General features: G+C 50.6%; 5 protein-coding genes across 5 annotated transcripts; 2 read left to right on the top strand and 3 right to left on the bottom strand.

Annotated features, from left to right (window-relative positions):
* Window positions 1–782: 782 nt before the first annotated feature.
* Window positions 783–2,832, bottom strand: C8Q69DRAFT_244930 (putative HLH transcription factor). The gene is made up of 4 exons (XM_028626534.1): window positions 2,327–2,832; window positions 1,544–2,275; window positions 1,253–1,492; window positions 783–1,202 (listed from the first exon to the last, which is right to left on the bottom strand). The coding sequence occupies exons 1-4, from the start codon at window positions 2,538–2,540 to the stop codon at window positions 880–882; spliced, it is 1,509 nt and encodes a 502-aa protein (XP_028486076.1). The 5' UTR covers window positions 2,541–2,832; the 3' UTR covers window positions 783–879.
* Window positions 2,833–3,422: 590 nt separating this feature from the next.
* Window positions 3,423–4,293, top strand: C8Q69DRAFT_244879 (hypothetical protein). Its single transcript, XM_028626533.1, has one exon. The coding sequence runs from the start codon at window positions 3,514–3,516 to the stop codon at window positions 4,180–4,182; it is 669 nt and encodes a 222-aa protein (XP_028486075.1). The 5' UTR covers window positions 3,423–3,513; the 3' UTR covers window positions 4,183–4,293.
* Window positions 4,294–9,034: 4,741 nt separating this feature from the next.
* Window positions 9,035–11,075, bottom strand: C8Q69DRAFT_444166 (putative oxidoreductase; the record flags this gene model as incomplete). Its single annotated transcript, XM_028628979.1, has 2 exons — window positions 9,035–10,832; window positions 10,915–11,075. 2 exons carry the CDS (start codon window positions 11,073–11,075, stop codon window positions 9,035–9,037), a joined length of 1,959 nt encoding a protein of 652 aa, XP_028486074.1.
* Window positions 11,076–11,214: 139 nt separating this feature from the next.
* C8Q69DRAFT_244815 (hypothetical protein) lies at window positions 11,215–12,609 on the top strand. The gene has a single exon (XM_028626532.1). It carries the CDS (start codon window positions 11,504–11,506, stop codon window positions 12,287–12,289), a length of 786 nt encoding a protein of 261 aa, XP_028486073.1. The 5' UTR covers window positions 11,215–11,503; the 3' UTR covers window positions 12,290–12,609.
* C8Q69DRAFT_527445 (hypothetical protein) lies at window positions 12,535–13,693 on the bottom strand (the record flags this gene model as incomplete). The annotated part of the gene is made up of 3 exons (XM_028633648.1): window positions 13,378–13,693; window positions 12,905–13,109; window positions 12,535–12,846 (listed from the first exon to the last, which is right to left on the bottom strand). Exons 1-3 carry the CDS (start codon window positions 13,413–13,415, stop codon window positions 12,535–12,537), a joined length of 555 nt encoding a protein of 184 aa, XP_028486072.1. The 5' UTR covers window positions 13,416–13,693.
* Window positions 13,694–13,703: the final 10 nt, after the last annotated feature.

The raw sequence follows: 13,703 nt of genomic DNA, 5'->3' as shown, positions 1-13,703 counted from the left end.
GACAGCAAGACTCTGCTGGTCTCTAAGCGCCGGGCCAGTGGTTGTTCTGTTGGGGCCAGGGACACGGGAGATTTCCTGGAGAGAAGAGTAACGGGTCGCCAATCAGACCATGTACATACGAAGTCACGGGCGACACTTGATACTAGCCAGCGCCTACACGAATAATTATAGATCAATCGCCACGAGCCACATCTCCACCAGATCCTAGTCTAGGTGTCTGCTCGTAAATAGAAACGACGTTATGAGAGAGCAGCAAAATGTTCTGAGCAGAGAAAATCCCGTAAGTCAGACTTGCTAAACGGAGATTCGTTCATATTGCTATTTCGTTTACCAAGCGAGCATACTTGGTCTCAGAATCAGAATGCTGAGAGACTTTCAACAACTGGAGGTGCAAAATGCACGCCGTCTACTACGGCACCGCTAGTTTTCATATACACGACAGAGCATGGTAATTCAGAAGGATATCAAAGGACACCAGATACACCCCAATCACGCTTTTGGTACATCAGTGAGAGCACTAAACTCCTCGACCAGCCCAGAAACCCCGGTAAGCCCAATGAAGATGAAAAATAAAAAATAAATGAGAAATAGATGGTGGACCGGTCCGAAGATCTTGCCCCCCCGGAACATGGCCCTCGCCCCCAATGCAGAGAAATATTCCACGAACTCGCAAAAGAACGCACATGAGACAATCCTGAACTAGCCCCAAGATGATGCTCGGATCGAATGGAGGCTAAGAATGCAATAGCAGGACTCCGAACAGGTATTATATCCTGATGCAGGAGTACACTAAAATGAGGCTGAGATGGCAGACGAAAAACAGGCAGTGGCCGCAGCGATTAGAGGAGACCTCTATAAAGTCAATGAGAGAATATCGTGCTATCTTCTCTCATCAGTATATTGTACCCCTTGCATAGGAGCCACGGATCCATTCATAAGCGGAGGTAATGTACGGGCTTGGTCTTGTGCCATGTTCGGACCACCGTAATTAGGGAACATATTGGGGCCCTGGACCTGCCCGTTCGTCTGAGGCGGGGCTCCATGAATCGAATGATGGTCGTACATAGACTGCTGCCGGGACTGGCCATTTGCTTGCTGTTGGCTAAGCTGAGTCCGAAGCTCGTCAACCTCTGTTCTGAGGACGCTGTTCTCGCGGCGGACTTGGTTCACTGTCTTCTCAAGTTGGCTAATGTAGTCAATCGCTATATACAGTCAGCTATCTGAAACCGTATTTCATCGTGTCATGACGTACCTCTCGTTAAGGTTTCCCATTTGCTAGATTTATTGTTCTGACTTTGTGGCAGGCGCATTCGTAGCATCTCGAAGCAATCCTTCATTTCACTACGACGCTTCCTCTCAGCCAATTTATGGGTGACGCGAAGCTCGGGCGTTCGACTGTACGGGGTATTGCTATTAGGCGACTCGGGATCCCCCATCAATTCTCGCACCTGCTTGTGCTGCAAAGTATGGTGGTGTACGTTCTGGGGCAGCTCTGTAGTATGTTAGCGATACATGCTCGAGTAGAGCCAGGAGTGTGACATACCCTGCTGCCCTCGAGGCAGACGCGAGTCGGTAGTCAATACACTACTGGCAAGGGATTCCGCAGTGCTACCCTTACGAGAAAACTGATTAGATGCCCTAGTTGATTTCTCCGTAGAGCTTGTACTCGAGCGCGCGACATCGGGATCTGGAAAAGCGTAAGCTAGACCCGCTGTAGGAGCTTCGGCATTGTAGATCTCTGAACGCGGGTTAGAAGAGATCGCAGGTGCAGTACGGCCAGCTGTGAAGCTGCGGTGCTCTCGGGGTCCTAGCGGAGAAAGTGGTTGCCCGCCGGAGTACCGGGGACCCCGATAGGCACCATTCTTGTCAGGTGGAATACCGCGCTCCCGTTGAAGACCGGATACAATGGATGATTGCGAAGCATTTGTACTGTGGTAAGGCGAAGCGGGGTTGATGGCTAAGGAGCTGATGCCCTGGTTCATCCGACTATCCACGCTACTCCGTCGTGAATCCGATATGTCTGCAATGCTGCCACGATGAGAAGGAGCCTCGAAGTTCTGATTGATGGAGGGTAACGTTGAGGTTTGCTGTGTTGAGTTGTAGCCCGGGGATGGGTGCGCGGCGCCGGAAGAAGGGGTGTTTGATTGCTCATTGGAAAATGGAGATCGGTCAGAGACGCCGGATAGACGGTTAGGCGAAGGTTGTGATGAGGTGAGGAATGACAATGAATGATAATTGTTCGTTCCATTCGTAGTATTAGAATATGTTGAAGACCCTGCGAAATTAGCCATCTGTGTCATAACTGATGATATAGCTGGTCACCTACTAGTACTCTGCGGCATCGACCAATTCCCAGAATCACGCTCCACTGTGTTCATTGAGGAGTTCCCCGGAGATCTCTCACACGCAGGCGGAGGACCCGTGTTCATACTCGCCGTAAGCGTGGAGATCGAAGGAAGGGTCTGTGAGGACGGGACAGGAGGGGTTTGAGGGCCCATTTTCGTGTCCTCCCACGGACGACGGCCCACTGAGGATTCCATTGATGATCAAGTTTTAGGGAGATATTGGGGAAGCTGTTCCAGAAATGCGCTGTAGAGAGTGCTACCCCAGAGTTCGCGCTATCTCATGTTTCCGGACCTGCAATAGTTGAAACGGACTCTTTCGCAATATCTTGCGCTCATCCACTGATTGCACTATCCCTGGCGCGACTATCTCAGACTGAATCCCAAGTCCAGGACGGTTCTTATATCCAGACGTCAAAAACAAGGCAAGGGCCAAGGTCCAAATGTTACCAAGAACTAGGTAGCGAAAGCCAAACCGGAACAGTGTCAGATCCGGAGGGCACTCGATTTGCCGGTACGCAGCAGGACTAGAGCCTGAGAATGCGATGAGGGCGGGGAATCTTGTCGACTGTATAACGCTCCCTGAAGACGGAAAAGATTAGGCGTGATAGTGTCCGAGGGTGCGGTCAAGGCAGCTCGCAGTGCAGGGCAAGGACCTAATCCTGCATGTCAGTATGCGATCTGCAGACGGCGGAAGGTCCAAAGACTTGAAGCGAGAGTCAAGACATTGTCCAACTTGATCTCCTGCGGGACAGATGATAGAGGGGGAAGTACCTATCCGCGATGATGGACGCGAGCCAGCTTCAGTACAGCCGGTCGCAGGAAGAATCGCAATTGAGAGAGCCCGGGCCCAGTAGTAGCGTCCGTTGGGAATGTGCACTGATAGACCTGAGTCGGGGCAGGACTGTCGAACAGAGGCAAGTCGCAGAGTGCAAGGCCAGGGGAGAACGTAGGATCTGGTGGTCTGAAGGGACGGGGTTGAGGAGCTGAGCGAAACGGACGGGCCAAGGGCGCGTGGGAGTCTAGCGGGAGCTACGATAGAATAACGTTCAGGCTAGGTGCGACAGCGGTGCCCCTAAGCAGAAGTCTGAAGCATGGCAGTAATTAATTAAAGTCCGACGAGAGAGAGATAGAAAGAAAAGAGGGAGTCAAAGCAGGAGTACGAGGGGGAATGGATAGTCGTGGACTACTTGGTGAGACCGGAGGCGGCGACCGCCCTCTCAGCAACAACAACTACTACTACTTCCCAAGGACGCACAGCACTCACTCCATACAATCCGCGTCCACAAGTCGTGTACAGTATTGTACAGTGGATATACCTGAGCCACAATTCCAGCTATCTAGTGACATCCAGGGCTTCGTTATAATTATCGGATGGGTGCTACATCTCTACTGTGAATACTGTTCTCTCTGTTCAGCCTCGTTGCCTATTATCATCTTTGCCCACCGATCCTCTCCTGCTCAGGGAGAAGAGATCCTCAGCACGGCTCAGAAGGGATCCCAGATGACGGGACCGCGGCCAAGCAACGGGTTGATGTGCACTACTGCGCGCAAATCCGCCCGGCCTCGTAAAACCACGAGGTCGTGTCTGGGGGTAACCTTGAGGCTTGAACTGACTTTTTTTGGGTCTCCCTGTCAGACTTCTGGGCTAATGCTGGTAAATAATTTAAATTTCTTTTTTCTTCCCTACGAACTCCGGCTGACAACTGGCAGTCTGGGATACTACTACGGACTAAGCAGACTAGAGTCTTTAGACGATAGTCATGGTCCCCGACAGCTGTTCTTTTTCTTGTCCAGCCCCAATGCGTGGCCAGCTGCTTTAAACAGTGGGCTACTCTGAGCACGCGATGATTATCTAGCGTTCTAATGGATCAGCAAGAGAGGGGCGCCGGCTGCCTGTGTCCGGACGGAAGACAGCTATCTGCACGGTGCAGCATGCAGAGAACACCGACCTGCCTTCACGGGGCAGTGTAGATAACCTGGTTAGGCAAGCGTGATGTCGATCTGGCGCTGAATTCCTAGCTTGATGTCTCTGAAAAGAAGAGGGAAGAAATCGTGCGCGAATGGCGGACGACCACAGGCGCGAAACTAGCCCATGCTCGTCCATATGGGGTCAGCATGGCTCGGCGGCGAAGTCGCCAGGATCCGGGAGAGCAACATGGACCTTCACATCAACATGGACTCCATGTGCGAAAGAGGGAAGTGGAGCTTCTCTAAATGTTAATCCGGCAGGGCTGCAAATGATATCGTCTCGTTCGTCTCTCTTCGCGCGGATACCAACCAGGTTCCTCGGACCCCGTGCTGAAGAATTTCGGCATTTGGAGGATCTTACCCAAACGACAACGTTGGGGCCGCGACGATCGATCCTAACTTAACCGCCTGGCCTCTCCCGGAACAGCGGTCTTGCCTCCGTCTTCAGATCGCAGCGTGTCACAGCCAGGCACCCTGGCCTTGGAGGCCTTTTTTACTCCCCCGGTCTGTGTCGGAACTTGGAAGCCGTGGCGAAACGGACGGCCCCAGGGCCGACAACACGCGGAGTGTCTAGCATGCAGGATCTGGATGTGACCTACTTCACGTGGCGCTTCTCAGAGATCATCTCCAAGGATCTTCGACCTCTGAGCATCCCTGTGCTCCTTGCTTCCAACAGCAAGTATCCTCCCTAGCCGGGAACAGGCGCATGGCGGGTTTGCATGGTAACTGTGTCATCCCTTCGCTGGGGACCATAGCCCACCAGGGTTACAATGTAAATTGTATTGTATTGCGTGTATTATTTACCGAATGAACGATTAGTTTTCTCCGGAAAATGTCAGTACTACTCAAGTTCTGACCCAGTTTGCTGCCACCATTTTTCCCGCGGAAGAGACAAGGGAGAACCTCGATCCTCGATGCGTGTCCGGTTGCGGATGTCAGTGAGTGAACCGGCCCACCATGAACCCCAAAATTGGGTGCAGCTACGGAGGATTGGACTGTGACTACATGTCAGCTCACCTCGTCAGTCATGTGATCCTCACCTCGCACGGACTAAAAAAGCGCCAAGCCTTGTAAGCCCACCTCACCTCGTTATAATAATCCCTCCCAGGTAAGGTCACATGACTAGCCACTGTGCCGTTCCCGGGGGTCATTCCTGTTAAGTATAGTTAAATGTCTTACCCGGAGCAATCCCCTTCGCTCCGGGTAAGTATAATAGTTAAAAGGGGTTTTATTCCCGGTAAAGATCTCACCGGGCGGGTGTTAAAGCCCGGGAAGGATATTTGGGATTATAGGATACAAGCTCACCGACCAATATAAGCTGGGGACCCGGAGCGACCCCCTTCCTAGGTAAGACCTTTAACTATAGTCTCCCCCCGGAGAGGATAACTAGGGGACGAGGTGGGATTAGAATTTAACGAGGTGAGGTGGGCTCTAAAAGGGTCCGTGCGAGGTGAGAATCACATGACCGACGAGGTGAGGTGACCTGTGTCCTGGGATTGGACTTTTCCTGAGTCCTGAGTCCTGACACATGGTCTAGCGTGACGATCATCGCTCACTACTGGTTGTATAGTCGGATTTATTGGTCAACACATATTCCCAGTGCGGGCGGTCCATTTACGCTCAAACTACCCGCCAATTGAGGAAGAGCAACTCATACCGAAATTAAGCAAGGTCGTACAATACTCTGGAGTATACTCCGTTCTCCGGACTCTACGAGAACAGTGCCGTTTGACACCTGACCTATTAATGCTGATAGACGGAGACTATCTAACTACTACTCCATAGATAATGAGGAATGTGGGCACAGAGCAGATTTGCGACATATCACCCCAGTCACCCAGTGGTCCTTTGCCTGGCGCCACTGGATATGCCTGTCGAGGGCCCGAGCATGCATCAGTTTGGACAGATAGCAAAATCAACGCTACGGCTGGGATCAATAATACCCATGATAACTAGCGTAGAAGTGACAAAAGAGTCTCCAAATTATTCGTTATCAGTGTCCATTTATTCCCACAATAGTTATCATGAGTTCGTCGATTGAAAGCTACTTGGCAGGGCCTCGAATAAGTTATTGACGTCGCTTCATACAATGATACATAGACATAATCTACTCTAGACTATGGTAGATCTTGATCAGCCACGTATGATATCATGCCAATGGCAAAAACAACGTTTATCATCGACAATCTTAGACGGCATCTAACCCCACCGCCAGGATCAATAAAGTGGCCGTGCGTGCAGAGAGACCGTTTCTCCCAGCAACTATTGACGGGAATGATATTCGCATCTATTAGTTACGAAGTATCTACTCGAGCCAACTGGTAAATAATAATGATCGGTAACTTATTATTACGTGGTTGTCTTGTGGAGTTCCAGAGTCCGGACTTCGACCCGGCGCCGCGGCCGTTGCAGATCGTAGCGACAACACTAGGCCTTGACACCCATTCTCCGGTCGTGACGTGTAACCCTAGTATTGAGGAATTCCATGGATGATGCTGGCACCTCCCAGGCCAATTTGCCCGTGCACAGTTCGTGTTGTGCAACCTCCGAGAGCATGGACATGACAGCCGGCTGAGCGGAAATACTACTGGTCTACGAAGTAACTACGATTTATCTACGGAGTACACCGTAACTAGTTATCTAACTATGTACCTAGTTAGTTATCAAGTATATCAACTTGTCAGGCGCCGCAATAATAATAATAGTTACGTGTCAAAATGCTTATTCTTCACCCCCTGCTTCCGGCTTCAGCCAGATACTAATACTATCTATCCTTCCCAAGGAATTCTACGCCTGTGGGGATAACTGTCCCTTATCCTAGCACGACAGGCGTCCCTTTGGTCTTTCTGACTCGTTTCACGAGCACCACGCGATCAAACAAGGAGCAAAGTACTGCCACACGTCTTGGCAATCAAATGGCTGAAACCCACAGTTCCACAGACACAAAGAACGGAATAACATTTGTTTGGAAAAAAAAAAGCTATCAATCATGATTAAACTGGTCCTACCTTACGTTGTAGATATCTTCTGCGCGGAAGCGCATATAGTTACATAGAAGATGTCTAGGCATCATCGATTACATACATACATACATACTCGAGGCGGCTTCGAGCTGTACAGTACATACATACAAAGGGTCAAAACAAGCGACCTGTCACATCCGCTATCGCGCGCGTCATAGATCAACCCCACAGAGATCTCATACCTTTCCTTCTTTCCTCGGCATATTATTATTAGTATTATTAGATTATGTATGTACTTCTACTTAAGTTCTAACTTAACCGCTGTGGCTTGATCACGGAATTTTGGAAATCCCACCCAAAATAACTCCTTGCGGAGATTTGGGCAACTCACCCGTGCCCCCTCCTCCTGTCTAAATTGACCACCACATAAGTAAGTAACTACTGCACACTAAGGCAGAAAGAATAGATAGTACATACATAGGTACATACATACCCCGACCACATGGCATTTGCAGACTCTATACTACGTATAGGAAATCACATTTGACAACGAACTATTACAGTGGAGTCGAATCAATCAGAAAGTCATCGCATGAGAAAACAGCCTATCTAGGATCATGCCCCGTGGCACCTGATCTGATGCGGAACCGAGGGAAATCTCCGGCTTTTCGGTGGAATTCCTTCGTACTGTATTTGGGAGATATTAGTTAATTCACTCTATTAATACCGATCCAGCGCAAACCCGACGAGCAGATGAGTAACTCCTACGTACATAGTTTGTAGTAACTTACTCTAGTCATCCAAGCGCATGAAAAGAAGCCACCCAAGCAGACACTCAAAAACATGTGTTCGCTGAGCACCTACTCTACCTCGAGATCAGCTGCACTCTCGTATGCAAATCGATGATCAATAAAGAAAACCACGTTCAAGCCCAGCAGGGTTCGACCCAATCAAACTCATGGTAAGTACTTTCTGAGTTGTCCAGATCCCTGGGATTCCGCGTGGCTCCGGCTATAAATGAAAGGGGGGATTCATTATTTCCCCAGCCCGGGGTTGAGGGAGGGGTAGATATACCATAGAACTTTGAGCATGCCACATGGACAAGGGCAAGGGTTAACGCGGTTGAAGGCTGGGTTACACATAGACGGATAACTGCTGGTGGCGGTAATGTTAAGTCTCGATAAGTAAGTACCTAAGGCTAGTTTCAAATTCCTACCAAGGGGGAAAGAAGACCACAAACTAGAGAATATAGATATCTCATGTTCATTTTTATATTACTGCAACACTATAGATTGTGTTTAGTGCTTGCTTGCTACTTCAGTTCGTATTTATCCTGCCGCGATGGATGTGTTAGTCAGAGCTTACTGCGTTCGGTGTGCAGTGCCAATCGGATCTGGGTCTAGATGCGAACTTCGTACTTAATCCCTGCACACCGCGAGGCTGAACTTGCTAGGATCTAAGGGCATATCAGATTGCGGCTTGACGGTCCAACTGGGATCTATCATCTGTGTTTATAAAAGAGGACTTAAGAGTTGGATGATCCGTGCTATCTTCGGACCGATTAGATACGCAGAAGTATTCGGGAAGGACTAATGGGCTGCGAAACATTGAGGAAAGATTAAATTCGTGTAAACAGCATAAATACTCCGTATTGACAATCCGGCTACCAGACGCCGGTTCTATATATTCCCAAATCGTTATTCACAGATACTTTTTTCCTTTTTTTACGTCTTGAGTGGAGGTCCACTCCATCAGACCTTACTCATCGTCCTCTTCCTCATCGTCTTCCTCAAAGATAACACCAATCTCACCAGTAATGTCCCAGCGGTCACCCTTCGCCGCGGCACTGACGTACTTGACGAACCTGAGTGTACCGCTATCACGGAGGACGATGCTCATCCTGTTCCACCCGGCGGCCATGCTGAAGAGAATACCGTCATCATCATCGTCCCCAGCTCTGTAGATGGCCGGATCCAGCTTCCTCTTGGGCTTCAGGACTTGGTCGGCATTTTCCTCGCCCTCTGCATCCTCTTCTTCTTCATCGTCTTCTCCGGCCATGTAGATCTCATAACCACCCACAGCGGGACCATCCTCACTTGGTGCTTCTCCATCCTTGGACTCCTTGGACTCCTTGGAGCCGTTCTTTTTGGCCTCTCCATCCTGGTCCTCGTCCTCGTCCTCATCGTCCTCAGCATTCTCCTTCTCCCATCCAGGAGTCGGGGTGAGACCGAGGGTAAATTCCAGACGAGGGGCTTCACCATCATATCCGCTAGCTAGGGTATAGTCCTCCCCACGGCGGAAACGACGGGCAAGAAGATTGTAGCTAGTAAGCTGATCCAGACCGGTGACAAGCGATAGCCATTTGCGGAAGGCCTTAGATGGAAGGAGATCATTCAGCAGCTCTTGAATAGGGGACTTCTCGGCTTCTGTCGCCTCCCCTGGTTGCTGGAAAAGATATCGGTGCTTGTGTGGAGGACGAGCGACCTTCCACGGGGTAGTGGACTCGATCTCGGGGGAAGTTTTCGGCAGCGACTGCTTCTCCTGCTCTTCAATGTATGAGCGCACCCGCGCGGCGAACTTGTCAGAGAGGATGCGCTCCAGACTAAGAGACGACTCATTAGAGAATGTCTCGGAGAGTTCTTCAGCGATATCGGGAGTGAGATAGGACGGAGCGAGGTATTTGAGGAGGAAGTCAAGATCGGTCTCGGTAAGTTCTGTCTCATCTTCTTCCGCAACGGCCTGCTTTCCCTTTCCTTTCCCTTTCGAGGCTTCTTCAGCCGCCAGCGCATCCTCGTACGCGACCGGCTTGGCCTGAGGCAGGTCGTGAGAATCTCCTCGACCCTGCAGCTGCTGAAGACTGCTCCGCTCGGCCAGCTTTTCCTCGAGGCCCTCCTCGTATCCATCCTCGCCTTCCTGCGGGATGTGGAACCACCCACTGATGGCCATTCGCACTCTCTTCTCCCCTTTGTCTGCTCCCTCTGACGGGTGGTAGACTTCTTCGACATCATGGAAACTCTCACCCGGCTGGACAGTGAAGAAACTGAGTTGGTTGAAGGCCGGTGGGATTGAAAGGCTGTAATCTGGGCTGGGGATCTTGAGGTCCTCGCCATCTTCATCTTTAACATCCGTAGTGGGATATAGACGGAGCGCACCTCCCCACTCCGCACGCCAGGGCTTGTCGGGGTCCGTCAAGTACAGAATGTAGCTGACACGTCGGCTACCAATGACGTCGTCGTGGCAGAGCAGATGGCAGCCTTCAGTGTAGACGTTGATGGCCATGTCCGTTTTGCGACCGCTCAGCTTTCCTGATCCCGTCACCGACGAGAGATACTCGCGGAACTGCTGCGAGTAGAGAGAATCGCGCAGCTTCAGCAGCGACGGCAGCCGGGAGAGCGAGCCATCATCCAGGCCATCGAGGTTTGCCAGATCTCCCGACTGGAAGATCTTGTAAATATCCGTTTCCTTCTCCGTGAACGAGAGGTGCTCTTGGATTTCGTCGCGGACGCCGCGGAGCAGAGTCGGCTCGATCAGGGGACAGATGACACCATGCTTATACCTGGAAAATAGCAAAGAGTGTTAGACATCCAATGCAATACAATCCGTTCAATACGACAGCGATTGGACTTTCGATCACGTACGGTGCAGACTCCGCATAGCTCTTAGTGTACTTCTCCAATTCCGCTGGGTCGAACAGGCCATCGCGAAACCGCGCCTTCACTGTCTCGTTGGAGAGGGCCCGTTTCTTTTCCGGCTGGGTATTGGCATCCAGGGATTCTCTCGTCTCTGTCTTGCGCTTCATGACTGCTGGTGAGGTGGACGATTAACCAGCAGATACCTGACAGTGATCGGCCTTGGAAACTTTTTTCGGACGGACCGGGCGGTGAGGGATTCTGCAGTCGGGCGGGAAACTGTGACTCTTGACTGGTGGCGTGAGCTGGAAGATCAAGCTCTGGATTATGTGCAACTGCTAGTATGAACTACGAGAATACGGAGTGGCTATTTTTATACCTGACGACGGTCTCTCGCCGTCGTCATCCTCCATAACTTCTAAGTTCTGCCTGGAGACGGTCCCTGAGTTCTGCCCTGCCGATCCGATCTCCGCGTTTCGCCCTCGCAGTTCTGGAACTCCTCCTGACCTTGCATCCATCCAGATCTTCAGATCAAAAACACATGAAACAATCAGATACCATCGCGACAAGCTCATTGTGAGCGTGCTAACTATACGAGATGGAGCCATCACAGCAGAACCAGAGAAGTGATCGGCCAGGCACTCCACCCCGCCCGCCATACTCCCCCGTCACACCGGTTCTCGCGCATATCGCGCCTGTTCAAGGTTCAGCATCGATTGTTCCTCCTGATAATGCAATTTCGCCCACGAATACGAGGTTCAGTTTTAATCAGGATATCCCGCCTGGCTACGGGGGTGGCGCAGCCTCTTCATCCCGCCCACCTACGTTTGTGCCAGAGCCGGCGCCTGTGCCTATATCAGAGAGTGAGAACCCGGATGCTATTGCACTGCGGTCAGCTCTCACGGTCCTTCAACTGCAGAAACAGCAAAGTGTTCGAGACATCCGTGCGCTGGAACAGATAAAGAGAGCGGCTGGGGCGGATCCGGAAGGCTTCGCGAGAGAGCTCGCAGCTGGTAATCTAGTATCCAAGGGACCATCAGAGAGCATCATCAGTTTCACGGATGATGACGATGATGGTAATGAGACATCAGAAGCAGCAAAAGATCAAAGTGACAAGAAAAGATCCAACTTTGGAAAGATCCCTCCGCCACAAAATGTGGTCCGTATGCCTCCGATCAACTGGGCCAAGTACCAGATCGTCGGGGAACCACTCGACAAACTCCACGAAGAGCAGCAGCGCCGTCCATCTCCGGGAGAACCTAGACGAGAAGAGCCCGTACAAAGAGCTCCAGAGCATGTGCTGGCAGCCCCTTACAGACCTTTGGTCGATAAAATAGAAACACCTGCCAAAGTACGCGCTGGTAGCAAAGCAAAAAAGACATGAATGAGACTGGAGATTCACATTTCTTAACTCAAACTAATAGGAGGAATCATCTCGGTAAAATCATCTTGTGGCACAGCCAAATCATCGTTCGTCAGTCATCAGTCGTCGCTTCGTCCTACGAGGACGGTTGTCAAATCTCAAATCATGGACACAAGGGCTTCCAAGCTCCGGATCCTAAGTTCTAGAATCAACCTCATACCACATCTGCCAGTCCAGTCTTATTTCCTGTCCACATCGCATGTGGTTTATCCAAACATGACTCTCTGAAGCCTCTCGTGGGCCTTCACAACTTTCTCAAAGTCCGACGCATGTTCATCTCCTTTCCCGTCTGGCTGGGAGGGAGTCTCAACTCGAGAGCAGTCATTGTGCATATCACGAGGGATATGTCCAAGGGTCTTTGCCTTTTCAGTCACCTTTTTAGACACCTCGTGCGCCTTGATCCAGGCCTGTGCCTTGGGACAATCCGGCTTGGTTTTCTCAAGGATACACGCAATAGCGTCTCCCGAAAGCGCGGGCGTATTTCCTTCGTTTTCCAGCGGCGGTGTGCTAGGCGGGCCCTAGCTAAGTGTCATTACATGTTTTCTGTTTCAGTTGTTATCCTTTCAAGCTTCTTACCATGATTTTCAATGGGGGCGGACGATGCTTCTTCGATTCCGGAGTTTCATTGTACTCGAAGGGCTGGTCAAGCGCCTGTGCCTTTGCAAGTCTGTACTTGGCAAGGGAGAGTCGAGTATCGTCATGCGGGCTAGTGTCTCTTTTTCTGGTGACTGTAGCTATATCCCGGGGGAGAAGATCAACATTGCTAGCGTTACGCTTCATTCTAAGACTCCGTCAGCACCTATTCTCAGCATAGGCCATGAGGAGTTACCTGTGGCGACCACGATGAGGACGATCAGCGCGATCTTTTCTAGATTTCCTTCCTTTAAGAGTAGGGAGACTGAGTTGCGTCAGTGTTATGATATGAGTAGTAGCAGTTGTAGTTCTTTGAATGTATGATAGAGGACCACAAGGAAGTTGAGGGAGTTGTGTTCTTTCTGAAGATTCCTCCAAGATGCTGTCTGCTTGTATAAGCTTTAAGCTGGACTCACCTTGGGTCATTGAAGTCAATAGGAGGTAAAAGGGCCATGGTTCTACCAAGGCCGTGAATACTCTCAACGGTGAATGGGCAACTTAGAACAAACTGCCAAAAGGAGCGACTTGTGAACTCAGACTGGTGTTGTCCTGATTACTGTGAAGATAAAGAGCGCGACGCGTTCTTCTAGTGTTGAACGCGTTAGATATGTGTGTTCAACAGAAGTGAAAGAGAGAGAGAGAGAGATCTGTGTCTGGAGGTTGTTGGGGAGATAGTTTAGAAGAAGATAACAGTGACCTAATAGCTCTAAAGTCTAGTCAACAATCAATTACATTCACTGCT

This window comes from Paecilomyces variotii, assembly GCF_004022145.1.
Source record: "Paecilomyces variotii strain CBS 101075 chromosome Unknown C8Q69scaffold_4, whole genome shotgun sequence".
Taxonomy (NCBI): Eukaryota; Fungi; Ascomycota; class Eurotiomycetes; order Eurotiales; family Thermoascaceae; genus Paecilomyces; species Paecilomyces variotii.
Note: the sequence above shows the minus strand (reverse complement) of the source record. Positions and strands in the feature narration are given on the sequence as shown.